General features: G+C 44.3%; 1 protein-coding gene across 1 annotated transcript; it reads right to left on the bottom strand.

Moving 5' to 3' along the window:
* Positions 1 to 5555: 5555 nt before the first annotated feature.
* Positions 5556 to 15934, bottom strand: LOC149305032 (interferon lambda receptor 1-like). Its single transcript, XM_089479335.1, has 7 exons — positions 15874 to 15934; positions 13800 to 13920; positions 12532 to 12719; positions 10838 to 10992; positions 9767 to 9948; positions 8762 to 8870; positions 5556 to 6605 (listed from the first exon to the last, which is right to left on the bottom strand). The coding sequence occupies exons 1-7, from the start codon at positions 15932 to 15934 to the stop codon at positions 5694 to 5696; spliced, it is 1728 nt and encodes a 575-aa protein (XP_089335461.1). The 3' UTR covers positions 5556 to 5693.
* Between the last annotated feature and the right edge of the window lie 341 nt (positions 15935 to 16275).

The following is a 16275-nucleotide window of genomic DNA, read 5'->3' as shown; positions in this document are numbered from 1 at the left end:
CATCTCAGGAGCACTCCTTTCTCCAACTTTCCACTGACAAAACCATCCGCAGCAACAGAGTTGAAAAATTTCACACTGAATGAAGACTTTCACACTGATCCGCTCCCGCTTTCAACAGAAAGTTTTTAAGCAAACAAAAATGCATTTGCTAGTCTCTTTCGTTCTATGGAAATGGGAACGTTAATTTCTCGTTGGAGTTTATCACACAAAGGAGATTGGGAGTTTATCCAGTGAATATCTTGGAAAAATTGTGCAATTATACGAAACAATTTCACATGTCGCATAAAACCTGCCATTAAAGCAGTCACAAAGAAACATTAATGTGCATGTTTTTACTTTCGGGATTTCAGAGATAGTGCATTTCCGATATCACTTTATTCACACAATTGCATGTGATACTCATTCGCACAATTACCTGTCATTTTCGCTTTATTTATGGGATGCTTTAAATGCACATTAATCTCTCTTTAATGTCTGAGCATCGACGGGGGTAGCGTGTCCCTGTTGGTGCTCTTGGACATCTCAGCGGCTTTCGATACCATAGACCATGGTATCCTTCTGGGGCGCCTGGCGGAGGTTGGGATCGGGGGCACTGCGCTCCAGTGGTTCCGGTCCTACCTCTCTGGGAGGTCCCAGATGGTGCAGCTGGGAGACGTGTGCTCCAGCGAGCGGGCCCTTAAAACTGGGGTCCCTCAAGGAGCCATTCTGTCTCCCATGCTATTTAACATTTACATGAAACCGCTGGGAGAGATCATCCGGAGACATGGGGTGCGGGGTTATCAGTACGCTGATGACACCCAGATTATTTTCTCTATGTCTCCGACTGATGCAGTGACCGGGGATGGCGTCTCTCCTCTCGTGGCCTGTCTGGAGTCAGTAATGGACTGGATGAGGAAAAACCGACTCAAACTAAATCCAGAGAAAACGGAGGTACTAGTGATAGGTTCCCCCGGTCCGGGAATGACGGTGATTCCACCTGTCCTGAACGGGGTCACGCTCCCTGTGAAGGACTCCGTGCGCAGTCTGGGAGTGCTTCTTGATTCGTCGCTTCATCTGACTGCTCAGGTGAATGCGACGGTCAAGAGCACCTGTTATCAGCTTCGGCTGATCCGCCAGCTGCGCCCATACCTGGACCGGAGGGACCTAGAAACTGTTGTACACGCCCTGGTAACTTCGAGATTGGACTTCTGCAATGTACTCTACATGGGGCAACCCTTATACCAAACTCGGAAGCTCCAATTGGTACAGAATATGGCAGCCCGGCTGGTCACTGGTGCGAACAGGACCAGCCATATAACACCTATACTTAAAGATCTTCATTGGCTGCCTATACGCTTCCGAGCTCAATATAAGGCGTTGGTTATCACCTATAAAGCCCTAAATGGCTTGGGCCCAGGTTTTCTGAAGGACCGCCTCTCCCCGTACAATCCGCCTCGCACCCTCAGAACATCTGGGCAGCAATTGCTGAAGGTGCCAGGGGCTAGGCTAGCTTCTACCTCTAGAAGAGCCTTTTCCACAGCTGCCCCTGCCCTCTGGAACACGCTGCCCACCGAGCTCCGCTCATCTACTACCCTGGCCCAATTTAGGAAGGACCTCAAGACCTTCCTATTTAAGCAGGCATTCCCCGACTAAACATCCTGTGGGCCTCCCTCCTCTTCCGTGGCCATGAGGATGGGCTAACGGGGCTTTTTATTGTTTTTATTGTTTCTTTTTGTATCAGTATTGATGCTGCTGTTGTGTTTTTAATCTGTGTCTGTGCATTGTCTGCATTTGGAAGCCGCCCTGATCTTTTTGGAAGGGCGGGATATAAATAAAGTATTTATTATTATTATTAATATTGGCCCCAGTGTGATAACCTTCCTTGAGTGTTTAGGACTCTTATTAACACAAGAAACACCTTGGAATAGATTTAAGGGTTTCCCCCCAATTGTTTATTTTTCTTTTATTAAAGTTTATTAATATAAAATATGAAACATGCTGTCCTTAGCAATAGTAAACATTTAAAACATGAAAGCAACACAAATTTGCAGTTTCTTGGGCCTGTTACAGACAGTCCAAAATAAAGCTGCTTCGAGTCACTTTGGAGGTATGGTATTTCAATGATGCATGAGTCCTAAGAGTCCAAAAGCCACACCAAAGCTGCACTCCAGTCCTTAGGTCTGGAGTGTGGCTTTGGTGTGGCTTTTGGACTCTTAGGACGCATGCATCATTGAAATACCATACCTCCAAAGTGACTCGAAGCAGCTTTATTTTGGACTGTCTGTAACAGGCCATAGTATGGCTATCAGTCTGGAAGTTTCCCCCATCTGTGAATCTCAGTTGAGGTGAGTTAATGCCTCCAGGTGCTCTTCAACTCCCAGAATCCCCACTTTTCAGCCATGCTGGATGGGTGTTGAAGTCCAACCCCAATTGGAGCCTCTTGGGTTGAGAACCACACTGCAGAAATAAAGCACTTGGACACCATTTTAACTGCCACGATTCTATTTTACAGAATCCTTGGATTTGTAGTTTGGTGAGTTTTGTAGTTTGGCACCAGAGCTCTCTGACAGACCGGGCTGAACACCTCACCAAACTACAGATCCCAGGATTCCACAGGATGAAGATATGACAGTTAAAGTAGGTTCAAACTGCTTTATTTCTGCAATGTGTAAGAGCTGTCAAACAGGTGGCAGACAGACAACGAAATCACAACAGCTCCGGATACCTCCTCCCCATTCCTTTCACACATGCCTCAGTTCACCTGGTTGAGTGACACACTCACAATCCTCTTCACCGCAAAAGGTGGAGTACTACTGGGTGAACAAATAAAGTGAAGCAGCATGGCTGGAGTATGTAGACTGGATACTCAAGAGCAGCTATTGCAACCTCATCTCCTGACGCAGCAGCAAAAGCAAGAAATCTATGGGAGATCTCCAGACTGGATACCCAACAGCTATTTCTCCTTTTAGGGAGGAAAAACAAGATGGTTTTGCTGATGTCTTGGAAAAGGAACCACGTGTTTTGGAAGCAACTGTGCCATCGCCAGTAAAGGGGAATTTCAGGGACAGCGATACAGCCATGTCTATGTGGGCAGCAAACTCTGTCACAGGTTGCTTCTGCACTGCTGAAATAATGCAGTTTGACACCGCTCTAACTTCCATGGCTCAATGCTATGGGATCCTGGGATTTGTAGTTGGTTGTGGCACCAGAGATCTCTCACAGAGAAGGCTTAGCAGCTTACAAAACTACAACTCCCCAAAACTCATAACATTGAGCCACGGCAGTTAAAGCGGTGTCAAACGGCATTATTTCTGCAGTGCAGTTGTAGCTGCAGTAGCCGTCCATAAGAAAATACTGCTCAGTTCGCTCTAAACATTTCTAACTCTATATCTGCACTACCCATTTATAGCATGATCGATTCCACTTTAACTGAATTGGTATGAGGTATATAAGACAAACACACACACACACAAAGTTACATGCAAAGATAAAAACATTGGTCAGTATAAGTGTTGACACAACTTCAGGCTTCAAACGGCCTCTTCTCTTTTAGCAGAGTGTAATTCTGCTTCAACATTTGCATTTCTAGACAGCTATCTTTATCAAGTGAACAGTGAAAGCCTATGAATAAGGTTGCCAAAGAGAAAACCAGAACAGGCTCTTGTGTTAAGGATGCGCAGAAGATGGAATTTCAGCAGGTGAATTGCTTGTTGCCTGGCTTTGTGACAAGCCACACCTGCTGAATTTCCCCTTTCTACACAACCATTAATGGCATAGGAGGCCATTCCAGTTTTTACTCTGGCAACCCTACCTAGGAACAAGCAAGCCCTATCGCTTCACTTTCATTTCCAAGCAAAAAGGTTGTATTATCATTAATGTATCTAACTTTGGTTTATTCCTCAAGCATTCTTTAGCATGTTGCGTTGACCTTATACACAATGTACATACTCTTGGTATAGCATTAAAGGGGCCACTGGAAGAGAAAAGAAAATCTTTCTCCTCTATTCTCCATTCCCATGAACATGGATGGCAGCTGGGGAAGAGATTTATACACTTCCAAATAGCACCAATTTGGCCTGAATTTGATTCTTTGGTGGTGATTTTTTCGCACAAACATCTTCTCCTCTAGACAGAGGAGTATTTGTTCCACCAGTATTTGTTCCGATGCACAAATCAATATACATAGCCAGTTTAGGTACACTGGATACTGAGGTAGAATCAAACTGTTCGCAAGTCAAGTCCGAACAGAAAGAAGTAGGCCAAGTTCTTGGCTTGACACTGGGGACTCGGGTTTAACATTCAAGAGGGTCCTGGTCCCTGACCCTAAGATTCAACACTGCTCCATGAAAGACTTAAACGAACATAGGATTTGGGGGTATTTTTCCTGGGAGAAAAATTTCAGCAGCTTCTCTGCTTGAGGCCTCTCATGACTCAAGGGATGGAGACCTACCACCAGGTTCAGACTCAGAAGACAAGTTGTCACCAACCCCTTCATCTCCTTACATCAGGTGTAGCCAGCCTGGTACTTCCCGACCAAAGTTTTAAACTACATCTCTGCAAATCCCTGAATATCAGCCAGGCTGAGGAAGACTGTAGTCCAAAATACTTGGAGGCCATCAAGTTGCCTCTTCATGTGCTACACCATGAAGAAGCTAAGTGAAGAACCAAGTAGCAGCCTTTTAAAGAACATACTTCATTCCATCAAGGAATACAGGTCTTGTGCAAGAAAGGCTTGCCTTTCTCGTAAGGCTCCAGTTTCTGTTCAGGCAATGTCTTTCAATAACTCTGGGACCTATGAAGGGAGCTTTTCATGCTCAATGTGTGCTTCAACTGACTTGAGCTGACTTGGATGGACTAGATATGGCCATGTTAGATTAAATATTATGTTGTAAATACTTTAAAAAACCCACTGGTACTGACTGGGGATGATGCAATGCAACTCATTTGGAGGGGGAGATGTTGGTTGAGGATAATGGCAGCTGTGGTCCAACAGATTTGAAGGGCACCATGTTGGAAAAAGCTGCAACTATGGGTAATTTATTGGCACCATTTTTGTAGCACCGTAGCTGACATATATTAATGGGAAGGCCTTCCTTGGTAGTCTGAGCTGGGATCTGATTCTGCGCTTGGAGGATAAAGAAATAAGGGCTCTGTTTGGGAACTGGTTTCCAGTTTTCATGGCAAAGTGTGCAATGAAAGCTATTTCTGACCTAGTGACCAGACTGGGGTTGGAAATGTGTAGTCTGCATACCTTAGTTGTGGTTTGGGGAAAAAGAGGTAGGTGCAACCTGCCAAGGTCTGGTGCATGTGAAAATGAGGTAGACTGTGCCCCTGGGTCTTGGCACCACCAGCCTCTGATATAGAGGGAAAAGGATGCACAAGCCAATTCTGCTTCCTATTAGAAAGATTCCCTTTGGATAAAGGGGACAATTGGGGAACTCTTGTCCCTTCTTGCCTTGACTATTGCCATGTATAAGCCAGGGTAGGGGAGACAATCCTATACCAAACAGCTATGAATAAAGAAATACTTAGAAACAACAACCATTAAAAAAAAGCTAACTACAATACTGTTTTAAGGGTGCAAGTTGACTCCTGCCTTTTGGCTAAAGGCAGGTGGTTGATCTTTTAGTGCCATTTTTGATCTTTTCACGCAAAAAGATGATCCTGATGAGAGTAGATGCCTACGGAAATCCCTAAGGTTACTCTTATCACTTTTAGGTTCTTGAAATATAAGGAATTTGCTTGGGCCGATAACCATGGAACATGGAACTGGATAAAACCTCAGCACCTGCATCTCTGCTTCCTCCTAGTAACGCGTTTTCTAAGTCTTCCTTACAAGAAGGCGCTTTCAAAAGAGGCCTTTCTACAAAGAGTCCCTCACAATCGCTGGAGTCTTTTTCAGAACTTTCCTCTTCTGTGAGCTGCTCCTCATGGAGGAGGTCAAAGGAGTCCAGGTTGATCTCATCCAGAGTGACCTGGGCATTGCCCAGTCTTTTGCAGGTAAGCTCAGGATAGCTGTTGTCACCCCCAAATTGCAACCCAGTGAGAAAGTTAAAGTCAGGTTCTTTTGTCAATGGAGGCCACTGAAACAAAAAGTCTCTGTCCCCATTCACATCTTGTCCTTCTGTTCTAGAGGTAGGACGAATAACCGGGAAACCAAGGGAACTGTCTGCAGATGAATTTTCAGAAATGGACATCCTGTTATTCTCACAGAAGCCGGACATATCATCTACATCTGTCTCCCATTCTGTTGATACAAAGAGCCTTTCTGAGGCCATTACATCTGGCAAGCAGCACCCTCCGTTGGGCTCAGAACATCCGGATCCAGATGAAGGATCAGGTACTTTCTGATCCATGGCGATCCTTTGACCATTCCTTTCTTTCTTTTGGAATTTGATCATTCCGGTGTATGGTACAAGGCTGTCGTCATCATCTTCGTCATCCTCATCATCTTCTTCTGACAGCGAATGTGCAGATGGAATCAATGTTGAGTACAGCAGGAGACCAGGCCTGCCCCGCATTTCGGATGTGAAGGGCACCTCTGTGCATGTCAGGTTATAAACTGTAATTAACTCCCTTCCATCAAATTCCAGCAACTTCTTTGTACTTCTGAACCTGGAAAAATCCTGATCAGAGAGAGAGAGAAAAGAAGACAGTTGAGAATGCATTGGAAGCATACAGTTGGGTCTTTGGGCCTAGTTCAGGGTTGGGACTGAGATGGCACTAATCCAAAAATTGTTGGACTGCAGCTCCCAAAATTCCTCCCCATCGGTGATACTATGGTTACTGGGAACTGCAGTCCAGTGACATCTGAAGGGCTATATAATTCCCACTTTTCAACAAAATCCCAGTTTGAGGAGATCCAGTGAAACAAAGGGGTTTACATCAGTTTCAATTTACCATTTGATGGCTCTGTATAAACAAAGGGCGTCATTTTTGCACATTTTTGTATCCTTTCTGCACATTTCTGTAAAACATACAGTTGATAAAATGGACTAATTGTTGCAAAATAAGGCTTCCCAGATTGCATTGGACTGCAACTCCGATCAGATCTATATAGCCAAAGGAGGCAGCTGGTGTGGTCAAAAATTTTGCTCATCAGACTTTTGAGCACTGAAAGATTTTACACATCTTTACCAGCTGCTGATGGCACTACTGAATTAAACAGAGCAAAATACAGTATTGTATGTTTGTCATGTATGCCAGCTGTCAAGCCGTAATAAATATCCTAGAAATTCGACTGCAAATATTTGAGTGCTTGAGTGTTTGAGAATTGCTGATGAATGTTCAACTTCAATATCAACATTCACAAAGGACAGGTTTCAGAGCAAATTTGCTCCACGTCAGGTGAGAGGAAGTTGTGCCGTTTCTCAGTTCTTCTAGACACGATCAACTGAGGTCGACGTGGGTTGGTTTCATATGTATAATTTCTAAAAGATCCTCAGTGACATCCTCACTGTCAATACCAAGGGAACCTCATAGAGGTTCTGGTCATCTTCCAGCGCCTGCATATTTCATTTACACCATTTGCCAGTTGCTTCTGCAATTCACTAAAAATGCACTGTATTGAACTGAACAGCAGCTCCCTGAAATGCATTTCTGCTGACGATGCTAGTTCTCTCCCTTAAATCTGCAATAATCCAGTCAGTTGCAGGGGCAGCTAGTGGTTTCCATGTCAGTAGGGCAATGAATTCAGTCCAGGTGCTGAACGTATTTTCAAGGTGTGCTTCAACACCTGGGATAGTTCTTTTCAAGTCTGCATGAAAACCTGGAATGGCGTCACTGCCCCACTGACATGGGAGACACCAACTGCAACTCTTGTTTCCAAAATGTCTATCCTGAAGGAATACTTTCCATCATATTCCTTTACCAAGGAACCCCTGCATGCATGCCTAGGAAACTGCCTCAAACTGCACACGATTCTGTTGCACCTCATAAGTGTCCAGCTTCATCGAAAGATTCCTCAGCTAAAGATTGAATACAGGAACTGTGGTCCCCAGCCTGTGAGCTGAAGACCACTGGTGGTCCATGAAGATATCATAGCTGGTTGGTGGGTTACTTTGCTGTTTCAGCATCGAGGCCCTAAAGTGCAGGATGAGTCAAATGGATGGTCCAATTAGCTGTGGAAAGTCTGGGAACCAGTGGTCTAGGGCATACCATTTGGCCAAGGCTGATGGGAACTGTAATCTGACAATATCTGGAGGACCACCCATTGTCCATGCATGAGTTAAAGGGACAGCAAGCGAAGGGCAATCTATGGAAGCAGAGACCTTTAAAATGATTGAATTTTTTAGGGTGGCCAGTGAGAGAGAGGCACCAAATATGCTCTATGAATATCTTATATGCTCTATGGATACCGTAGATGTGCTGGGGAGGCCCTCTATGAAGCAAGGATAGTCTCAGTTTGTGGAGTCGAAGGCTTTCATGGCCGGCATTCATAATTTTTTGTGGGTTTTTCGGGCTCTGTGGCCATGTTCTAGAAGAGTTTATCCCTGACGTTTTGCCAGCATCTGTGGCTGGCATCTTCAAGCCACAGCTGCTGGCGAAACATCAGGAATAAACTCTTCTAGAACATGGCCACATAGCCTGAAAAACCCACCGAAAACTATAGTCTCAGTTGGCTGGTAGTCTGACCACCAAGACTCTGGGAAGAAGAATGAACCTGGTGAAAAGAAGGATTTGAGAAGACGCGCAGAACATATATTAACTAAGGGCCAAAACAGTCTGTTTTGGCTGTAACCCATCTTGCTTCTGCCTTCTCTGGTTTCAAAACCTCCCATACCAAAGCCTGAGGCATCTTGATGTCCTTCATCTTGTATTTGGACCACAGGAATAGAGCAATGGCACCAGCAGACAACATGATGAGGAATGGAAAGGCAACAAATCCCCAGCTTTGGGCTGTAAAAGAACACAAAAGCAAAGCAGTCAGGGCCTGCAAATATTCTTTATAACACGAACATAATGGGGTTTAGGGACATAGCCATGTCAGTCTGGAATATCAGTATGAAAAGGGATCTTGTGACATCTTCAACAGTTATTGAGTGAAAGACATTGAAGTTTAAGCTGTTTTAGGAGTTTATCACACGGGGGAAATCCCATGCAGAAACACGGGTTGATTTTCACACAACGTTGTTGTTAAAGTGATGTTAACCCAAACGGAAAGTAGACGGAAAGTAGACAAAAGCCGCTCCTTTTTACTTTTGGAAAACCCTGAAAGTAGAAAGGGGTGACTTTTGTCTACTTTCCGTTCGGATTAACACCACTTTAACAACGACATGTGTGAAATTCAACCCACTTTTGCTGGTTTTTTCCAGCTTTTCAATCCCATTTTTGCATGTGATAAGCTACACCGACTTGGTCTGATTCCTCAGATGCATGGTATGAACTGGTGCCCAGGAAGGACCTTTATAACAATACTGTATGAATAGCCATAGAAAAGCAAAACGTGTGATTTCATCTAATCCTCCTTTTAAGCCACCAAAGGAGGTGGTCATCACCACACTTTGTAGTGGCAAATCCCACATTGTAACTGATCCCTGCGTTTCCTTCGAAAGAAGAAGTACTTGTAAGAAGAAGGAATTCACACTTCCTTTGTGTGAAGGAGGACTTCTTTTTGTCTGTCCTGATTCTCCTATTGTTCGTGATTCAAAAGATGGCCTCACGTTTTGCTACTGAGGGGGATGAAAACCTCCGAATTGATTTCCCCCTGCACTGTACATATACTTTTACACATTAATGCTAATCCCTGGTTGCAGTAATAAAAACACTGCAGCCTTCTCATGGACACTCACCTCCTCCTTGCAGGGCTGTGCTGTTTTCATGTAGCAATGTGCAAACCGGCTCGGAGAAATTGCTCCGTTTCTTGTTGTTGTTGTTGAAGAAAGCCTGGGCACGGACGCAGTAATTGCCGCTCCTCCAGTCTGTAATGTTAATATCCATTACATTCTTTGTCAGCTCTTTGAATTCCCTCTGGCAGGTAAAGAAATCAAAAGTATGATATCAACAGAGGTGTGGACGACTTGACTACGAGACACAAAGAGACCCAACAACAAAACAAATAGAAATGGAACAAAATCTATGACCTTTTGGTTGGTCCAGATGGGCCTTCACTCGTTCTTTTGGCTTCTCTGTCAACTGCCCAACAACCAACTCCCTCCAAATCTTTGCTTTAAGCTGCTGCAGCCCACCCCATGACCCTTTCAATGGTCAATGGAAGAGAAGGGATGAGGGATCACAGCAATGACATGGTTGTCTAGGACCTCCCAAAGACCTTTGTTGGACCTCCAGAGAACTTCTAAGGAAGTAGCTATGCTTCCATCAACAGCAGTGGTTCCCAACCTTTGGTCCTCCTGATGATTTGGACTTTAGCTCCTATAATTCCTGACTGTTAGCCAAGTTGGTTGTGTCTTCTGGGACCAGAAGTCCAAAAAGGTGGAGGACCAAAGTTTGGGAACCACTGATCTATGGGGATTTAGCTGGATGCTACTCTGCCACCCAACACTCACTATCTGTCAATAAATGGTCGCGGAGGGCAGGCGCAGAAGCTCAAAAGATGAGTTTGGGAAGGAGTGAGGGGTTGTAGAGAACTTGTAGATAACCTATATTGGGAACCACTGATCTATAGAGACTTAGCTGGATGCTAATTGAGGTTAGCATCCAGCTAACGTACGATCACATAAGGTACAATTACGCTACATCTCTTGAGCTAAGATCTTGGCTAGACACAAACTCCTCTGCTTTGCGTAGATACGTTTGCAGTTTAGGAGTCAAATCCAACTGTAGTTTATGCTTATAACAGCCATTACAGGTCACTATGTCACTGTCACCTCCCTCCTGCCCTTATTCATCCTTTACTCACCGGTTTTTCTGTCCCATGTTCTGCCCAAATCTTCAAATCATAGGTCAGACCTTGTTGAAAGATGGCCTTTGTGCAGGATGGGTAGACAAAAGTAGCGTTCACCCAAAGGGTGTGTTCAGTCTTTCTTAATTGTAGCACTGGAGGAACAATGTTCACTGGGGGGGAAAGGCATTTATTTATCTATACTTATGTATTCATTCATTCAATTTATATCCCACATTTCTTCCAATATGGAACCCGTAGTGGCTGACCATATGAGTTAAAACAAAATAGCTAAGACAACAGCCTCAGTCCAGCATCCCCTCAGCATAGCATAAATAACTTCATGCAGACCTATGCTATGCTGAGTCCCGGCTTATTGAAAAAGTTGTGAAGCCATCTCACTCAGCTGTTAATGCTGTACAACAAGCAGACTGCAAACTATGCCTCCATTTTTGTTATTGTTAACTACCACCAAGTCAAGATTTGTTTGAATCCCTGCTTGGCTATGGACACCTACTGGTTAACCTCAGACAAGCCCCACTCTCTCAGCCTCGGAGAAAGGCAAGGGCAGACCTTCTCTGAATAAATCATGCCAGGAAAATCCCTTGATAAGCTTGTTGTAAGTCATACATGGCTTGCAGGCACACAACAACAACAACAACAACAACAGCAGCAACCACCTTCTTTAAGGCTGGTTATATATTATCTATATGGTATGGTTCCATGATGGTGGGATTGCATACTTCTGTAAGACAAGAGGCCATACTGTACATGGTAACACTGGTGCTGGTAAGATGTCTCACATCAGACAAGCTTTTGCTGAGGAGCCAGACTAAGTGTGCTAAACAGGCACAGCAGTGTGTGTGCGTGTGTGTGTGTGAGAGAGAGACATTGGTGGAAGAACTCCCAGAGACAGTGGCAGTGGCACCATATCTAACACTTGTTAGTACTGAGCAGAAGGAGGCACCCATGAACCACCTCTGAATTTCCTTTACCATGAAAACTCTATGATGAGACATAGAGCCGCCCCGATTGCATCTTGAAGCGGGGCAGGATATCAATAACAACAACAACAACAACAACAACAACAACAACAATAATAATAATAATTGTGCCTTTGGCACAATCACAGTTCTTCCATGTCATACTGTAACTAATTCCCTTAGGGTCAGGACCTAGCTGCATGCCTTTTGTACAATGTCATGCACACTGATATATCATCATCATCATCATCATCATCATCATCATCATCATCATCACCACCACCACCAATGTCATGACCACCACCAACACCATCATCTGATAAACCAGCTATCCCCAAAGAAGAGGCTTTTGGAATGTGTTGTACTCCCATTAACACCATTCACTGCCTGACCAATGGCCATGCTGGCAGGGGAGCATGGGAGTTACACTGTGGCACATCTGGGAGGCACCAGTTTGGGGAAAGTCTTCCCCCTTGATTTAACCATAAACCCCAGATTTTCCCTGTTAGGAGATTGGACCACTTCTCTCTTATTCGCTCTCCCTGTCAAGCTGTCTGAAGAGAAAAGGTTATCGAAACATATCCAGACAGTTTCCACTACTTCTTCTTATCTATGCAAGGAAAACAGAAAGTGAAGCTCCAGGCAGGCAGGAACTTTTATTGGCTGCGTTGGGAAAAACCACACTCTGCAACCTCATGCTGACTTAGGATCCAAAGGTACCAAGCCTACCATGAACTTCGTAATCGACAGACTTCCATTGCCATATGGATGAGATGATCCCAGTGCCAGTCCTCATCTGAGCTTTGACCCGGACCCAGTATCTGTTGTTCAGATTTGGAGACGCACAAGTTATGTTGCAAATTGTTTCAGAGATAGCTCTGCAGTGTGAGATGTCGCCCCATGGAACAAAAGAGTTTCTGAAAGAGGGAGTGAAAACAGCGGTGGGCTAGTTAGCAGCATCCAGGCTCACCCAGGAGATGGTGATTTTAGCAATCTATGGAAGAGGTCAGGGTGGAATATAATATAATATAATATAATATACATTATATTAAGTTCTCTTTGCCCAGCTGTTCTGAAAGTGTGTATGCCTAGCAAATCCATCTTGAGAAATCTGGAAGGAGATCTTGTAGAATCTGGCACTAAAAAACTGCAAGGAACCTAATGATTTGTGATCAGTTCAGGGGTTCTCCAAATTTGATCCTCCACTTGTTTCTGACTTCAGCTCCCAGAATCCCCAGCCACAGCTTGGTCAACATCTGGAGGGCCAAAGTTTGGGAACCACTGGACTAGCTATATTTTTTGCCTAAGAAGTTTGGAACGAAGTCACATTTCAACTGCAAGTGCAGAGGATTTGTCAACTGGCATACCAGTACCTTTCCTCTTATTCTATGTTAGATATATCCCCCCAAAATATCAGTATGCAAAGGGATCTTGCAGCACCTTTGAGAATAACCATGAGAAGGAAATTGTAGCATAAGCTTTCGTACACTTGGTTTACTTTCTCAGAGGCACAGAGGAAGCTGGTGCCCAGGACTTTTATAATTAGACTGTATCAATAGCCATAGAAATGCAAAACTTGTGGGTATGGTGATGAAGTGACATGTTCAGTTTTAACCATGGTCACTGAGAGAGAAAGGCATGTGGAAAGATGTTGCCTAAGACCAAGGTGGATGGATCACCCATAGTGGAGGGAGTTTTGAAATCTAAAAAGGAGATGTGATAAACTGGCCAAGGGTGTCCTCACCGTACCCACAAATGTTGCATTTCTATAACTATTCATACAAGTCTGATGATAAAGGTTCTTCCTGGGCACCAGTTCACTCCGTGCATCTGAGGAAGTAGACCAAGTTTACAAAAGCTCATGCTATAACTTCTTTTGCACAGTTAGATCCCTTTGCACACTGATATTCCAGATTAGCCTGGCTATGTCTCTGAATTCGATTCATCCCACAAATGTAATGGATGTTTCAGTTGTCCCCTCGTCTTTGGAAACTCACTTCCACTGAACGGTGTAGGAGACTCCAGGTGGGTAATGTTCATCTGGCAGCCATGTCAGGAAGAGACTGAAACCCTTTGACACAACGGTGACATTATGAGGTGGTGGCAGGAATCCATTGCCTGTCGGAAAGAATGGCTTCATTAAGTGACCTGGTTTTTCAATAGTAATTTCACATTCTCAAGGTTGGTCCGTGATATTTAAGCGGCTGAGGCAGAATATCCGATTGGAAGCCAATCTTTCTGTTGAGTCCCATAAGTCTCAATGCTGACAAGGAAGTTCTTTCAAGAAAAGCTTCATTGGGACTTCCCCAAGGAACTGTTCCTATGTATAGGAAAATCATTTTAGGGAGAAATGCAATGGATATATAAAATAAATCTATCTCTTGGATTCCATTCTCATCTAAGGTCTATGTCTGGGATTGTACCACTTCAGATTATACTTGGAGGATCATCAGATTATACTAGGAGGGTGCTACAACTTCTTTTGCACAGTTACTCTCAAAGGTGCGACAAGCTCCCTTTGCATATTGATATTCCAGACTAGCATGGCTATCATCGGAGCAAGTGTTGTGTTGGTGGGTTTTGGCAATGAAAAGGTTCCAATGGAGCAGCTCAAGTTCTGGAAGCATTGGCCCTTATGGCAAGCTACAGCCAAATAGAGAGTCATCGATGTTGGTATGGAATGGAGACCCTTCATGGCATCTTCTCTAGGAGACAGTGGGAAATCTGGCACAGCGAACTCCTTTTCCTTTAACAGGTTCATTCCCCCCACAGTCCCGTGGACAAATTTCTAGTATAAGATGTGCATAGTGCTTTTTTCAGGGGCAAAATGATGCCAAGAATGCTTTCACTTGCCACCTTTTACCAATGGTCCTTCCTCTAAAGACTTTCTGGAATGGCACTCTATGGGATTTGAAGGACAGCCAACTAAAGGAGAAAAATTAACAAATCCCTTTTTCATGTGGACACAGAGAGATTTGTATGGATCTTGGTCTTAGAACAGCGGTAAGCAGTGGCCAATGGCATCACCAAGGTTGGCATCAGCCTGTATGGCAACTCATGGTGCCATCCCACCACTGACCTCCTCTCATACCCCACCATACAGAATCCTTCGTAATGTGAAGTCGAAGGCTTTCATGGCGGTATCCATAGGTTTTTTTGTGGGGTTTTCCAGCTATGTGGCCATGTTCTAGAAGAGTTAATTATTGACGTTTTGCTAGCATCTGTGGCTGGCATCTTCAGAGAAGATCTTTCTCTGAAGATGCCAGCCACAGATGCGGGTGAAACGTCAGGAATAAAACTCTTCCAGAACACAGCCACATAGTCCTTAGTAACACTTTTTTGTTCTAATTGTTACTCCCAAATCGTAATTCCCGTATGACATGGAATGTCGTGGCAAGAGTCGCGACCAAAACAACTATCAAAATTCAAATTATACTTCTAAGTTACAATATCAATACGCACAGCGTAAACCTAGTAACGCGTGCATAGTTTAAATCTTTAAAGTGAAAATTTGGTAAGATGTGATGTTTTTAAAGACAAATTTAAAATTTAATTTTAATTTAAATTAAAAAAAACAACAACCCTGAGACCTCTCCTTTATCTTCTTACTGAACCTCACCCCCCTCACATCATCCCTTCTGTTGAGCCCCAGTCTTTTAAAGGGACTCAATCGATGTTTGGGGAGCAGTGATGCCACCCCATTTAAGGTGTCACCTGGTGTGGTTGGGACCCCCTACACACTCCTAGTGACATCCCTGTGGGAAGAACATGTGAGAAACAAAAGCCGCTGTTTGTCTTGTTGTCAATCGCATTCCCACATCCTCTCTCACCCTGATGCTTTTGGGGTGCCAGCTTAAGGCTTATTTTTCTTCTGATGACACCATAGACTCTGGTTCTTGGTTGCAAAACTCCTTCTTCATCTCCTCTTGTCGCCCATAGGTGCGTCATGTGTGGGAGACAACTCAGACAAAAGGAAATGCAAGCAGGCTTTCGACGTCTGACTGTTTTTGGAGGAATTTGCAAACCAGCCCCAGGGAGTTGGGAAGAAGGGGGAAGGATTTTGTATCATACCTAAAACTTGCTTGGAGGAAACGAGAAGAGCCACCACGATGAAGACCCCAAGGGGAGACATTCTCCAGAGGAGACAGGCTTTGGGTTCGGTCGCGTTGGGTTGGTTGGACTTCGCTTTTTCACTTTCACTCTGAGGTTTCCTGGTTGGAAGCAACACTTGCAGCACATGTCATGACATGGCAGCCCTCTGCAGGAGAAGAAAAGGAACTTATTCACCTGCTGAATTTTCGGGAGGAACACACCTTTGCATGCAGGGTCTCCACTTTTTGTTTCAAGGGTGGGCAACAGGCAGTGACTCCATGGATCAATTCACTCGCAAATTGCCAAAGCAAAACACAAAGAAACAAGTCTAAGGAGCCAAAAGACTACATCCTAAAGGGATCAAGGGCTGCATAAACACCT

The sequence above is a fragment of the Sceloporus occidentalis genome, unplaced genomic scaffold, assembly GCF_023333645.1.
Source record: "Sceloporus occidentalis isolate IW3139 unplaced genomic scaffold, rSceOcc1.0.p SCAF_13, whole genome shotgun sequence".
Taxonomy (NCBI): Eukaryota; Metazoa; Chordata; class Lepidosauria; order Squamata; family Phrynosomatidae; genus Sceloporus; species Sceloporus occidentalis.
The sequence above is the reverse complement of the archived record's forward strand: the minus strand, read 5'-3'. Positions and strand labels throughout refer to the sequence as shown.

Bases quoted from the DNA above. Each gene is read 5' to 3' on its own strand.
- LOC149305032 (XM_089479335.1), bottom strand. From the start codon at position 15,934: ATGTCTCCCCTTGGGGTCTTCATCGTGGTGGCTCTTCTCGTTTCCTCC. The intron at 10,993-12,531 runs GTAGGCTTGGTA...TTTCCCCCCCAG, and splicing joins TGTCGATTACGAAGTTCATG to TGAACATTGTTCCTCCAGTG. The intron at 6,606-8,761 runs GTATGGGAGGTT...CTCTCTGATCAG, and splicing joins TCAAGATGCCTCAGGCTTTG to GATTTTTCCAGGTTCAGAAG.